The 2910-nt window shown below is 38.1% G+C and overlaps 1 protein-coding gene across 1 annotated transcript in view; it reads left to right on the forward strand.

Moving 5' to 3' along the window:
- Positions 1-1343: 1343 nt before the first annotated feature.
- The window catches only part of LOC106770733 (2-oxoglutarate dehydrogenase, mitochondrial), a 7434-nt gene continuing 5867 nt past the window's right edge, over positions 1344-2910 (forward strand). Inside the window, exon 1 of the mRNA XM_014656527.2 lies at positions 1344-2904. Within this exon, the coding sequence (XP_014512013.1) occupies positions 1876-2904 (1029 nt within the window). The 5' untranslated portion in view covers positions 1344-1875. The remainder of the gene's footprint in view (positions 2905-2910) is intronic.

A 2910-nucleotide genomic window follows, 5' to 3' on the forward strand; every position in this document is an offset into this window, starting at 1 on the left:
ATTTCGTGAACGCAAATCTTGAACTTGGGACATCCCCAAAATTACGCAAATTTAAGTAAATCATCTGCAGAGTTAACAACTTCAAACTTACCTTGAACTTGGGGCATCCCCAAAATCTTCTGCCCTTGTTCTTAGGGGTTCTTGCAGTGCGGAAAACTGCTTTCTCACCACAAAAGCAANTTGGTTTTAGACCCACCCTGCTCACATTGTCACAACTCTGTTCGAACCCCGAACCCAAGCATTTGCAAGAAGAAGATGAAGCAGACATTTCATCTGATGAACCCTAACACCATGAAGCAGACTCTGCTATCCAGCGCTCTTCCTCTCAATCACGAACAACTGAAAACTACAGAGTAATTGGTTAGGATTCACTTTTTTAAATAAGGGTTTAGGGCTAACAATTTGATTTCACTGTTCCACGTCGTTTTTTATTATACCATCATAACACATAAAATTTAATATAAAATGCCACGTGCTTTCACCAAAAACAAACACATACAAAAGTCTGTTACACCTCAGCATTGTCAAACGGAGTTAATGGGAAGTTAACGGAGAGGGTGTCATTGCTTCAATTTAACAAAAATTTGGATGCAATTGGGAGAAAAAAAAATATGAGGACCTAATTGAGAATTTGGGACAAATATGAGGACTAAAACATATATTTAACCTAGTTTAATTGATAATTTATACATTAATCACTCTTAATTTAAAGAATTGATTTTCTTCATCAATGATTTTTCATGCAAAAAAAAGTCCAATCATTTGAAGATTGAAAATCTCTATTTACTCGAAGAATCAAGAATGTGTCGTTGACTTAGTCCTTATAAAGAAATAAGATTATAAATTTTGTAGTAATTAATATATGTTAAGATTAATCAATATTTACTAACATTACTTACGCTCAACATCTTTTATAAAGGACTTGGCATCATATTTTTGGGAAAATATATATAATTTATTCATCAATCACTATATTTATAAAATAATTACTAATATTAAAGTACATCTTAAACTTAAGGAAAAATCAAACTATAATAATATTAAAGTCAGTTCATTTTATTGTTGTGTAGTTATTATTATTATTTTTACATGGATGTAAAGTGAGATGAGGAAATATTTGACATAAATTTGTAGTATTTTGAAACCTCACTGAAAAAAAAAGAGAAAATCTAACCTTATCAAGCAGTGCTAACATGTCAACATTGCAAAGCGAGCTCTAGAAAGTGAGAGAAAATACTAAAAAAAATTATTGTATATTAAATATTGGTGGGACTCAGGACCCACAAAAATGAGAAAGTAAGAAAGCAGAGATAGAAGAATGGATGCACTGCATGGGCATCATCAGCATGTTCTGGAAACAAACAGCTAATTTTCCATTAATTTAAAACTTCAAACTCATTCACAACCACCATTAAACCATGTCCACTGTTCATCTCAATCTCTCTGTCTCTCTCCCTTTAACTCTGATATCATCTTCTTTTCTCTTTCCATTGCAATAACTCATTCTCAGTAGTGAGATTTTGGTTTTATATTATCAGTGCTGGTATTGTCTGTGATTTTATTACATATGTCTAGGAAGGCGCATTCCTCAATCTCAGGACAGAAATTTCAGAACACTGAGTGAGTGATTGCTTTGCTGCCACGCCTGTGGAATATCTGTTTGACATCATTAGTTCTTTCTTGTCATTCTCTTATTGAACTAGTGTATTTTTTTGGTTAGTTTGGTAATTGATAGGAAAGGGTGATGCATGAAAACTTAGGGTAGTATTTGAGGAGATACTGTTATTGGTGATAGATATTCTTGGTTGATTGTTCAGAGGGTGTGTGTGTGTGTGAGAGAGAGAGAGAGAGAGAGAGAGAGAGAGAGAGAGAGTTATGGCATGGCTTAGAGTTGCTTCCAGCATAGCAAAGCATGATGCCGTTAGGAGAAATCTCTATGGAGGTGGAGCACTGTATTGTGGGAAAAGGGCAACCACAGTTGTTCCATCAACAAGTAGAATTAGAAACTTCCACAGCACAGTTTTCAAATCCAGAGAGCAAACAGCTCCTGTGCCTCGCCCAGTGCCCCTTTCTAAGCTAACAGACAACTTCTTGGATGGGACAAGTAGTGTCTATTTAGAGGAGCTTCAAAGGGCTTGGGAAGCTGATCCAAACAGTGTTGATGAGTCCTGGGACAATTTCTTCAGGAACTTTGTGGGTCAGGCCTCCACCTCCCCTGGAATTTCTGGACAAACAATTCAGGAGAGTATGCAATTGCTGTTGCTGGTGAGAGCATACCAGGTTAATGGCCACATGAAAGCCAAGCTAGACCCTTTGGGTCTGGAAGAACGAAAAGTCCCTGATGAGTTAGACCTTGCCTTTTATGGATTCACCGAGGCTGATCTCGACAGGGAATTCTTTCTGGGGGTGTGGAAGATGTCTGGGTTTTTGTCTGAGAATCGTCCTGTGCAGACTCTCAGGTCCATTTTGACACGGCTTGAGCAAGCCTACTGTGGAAGCATTGGGTATGAGTACATGCACATACCGGATCGTGAGAAGTGTAATTGGCTTAGGGACAGAATTGAGACCCTTACACCTACACAGTATAATCGGGAGCGTCGCGAGGTTATTTTTGACAGGCTTGCCTGGAGTACACTTTTTGAAAATTTCTTGGCCACCAAGTGGACATCTGCAAAGAGGTTTGGGCTTGAAGGGGGAGAGAGTATTATTCCTGGTATGAAAGAAATGTTTGATCGTGCATCTGATCTTGGGGTTGAGAGTATTGTTATGGGAATGGCACATAGGGGAAGATTGAATGTTTTGGGTAATGTAGTTCGGAAGCCCCTTCGTCAGATTTTCTGTGAGTTTAGTGGTGGTCAGCCTGCGGATGAAGCTGGACTCTACACAGGAACTGGTGATGTTAAATATCAC

The sequence above is a fragment of the Vigna radiata genome, chromosome 8, assembly GCF_000741045.1.
Source record: "Vigna radiata var. radiata cultivar VC1973A chromosome 8, Vradiata_ver6, whole genome shotgun sequence".
In the NCBI taxonomy this organism is placed as follows: domain Eukaryota; kingdom Viridiplantae; phylum Streptophyta; class Magnoliopsida; order Fabales; family Fabaceae; genus Vigna; species Vigna radiata.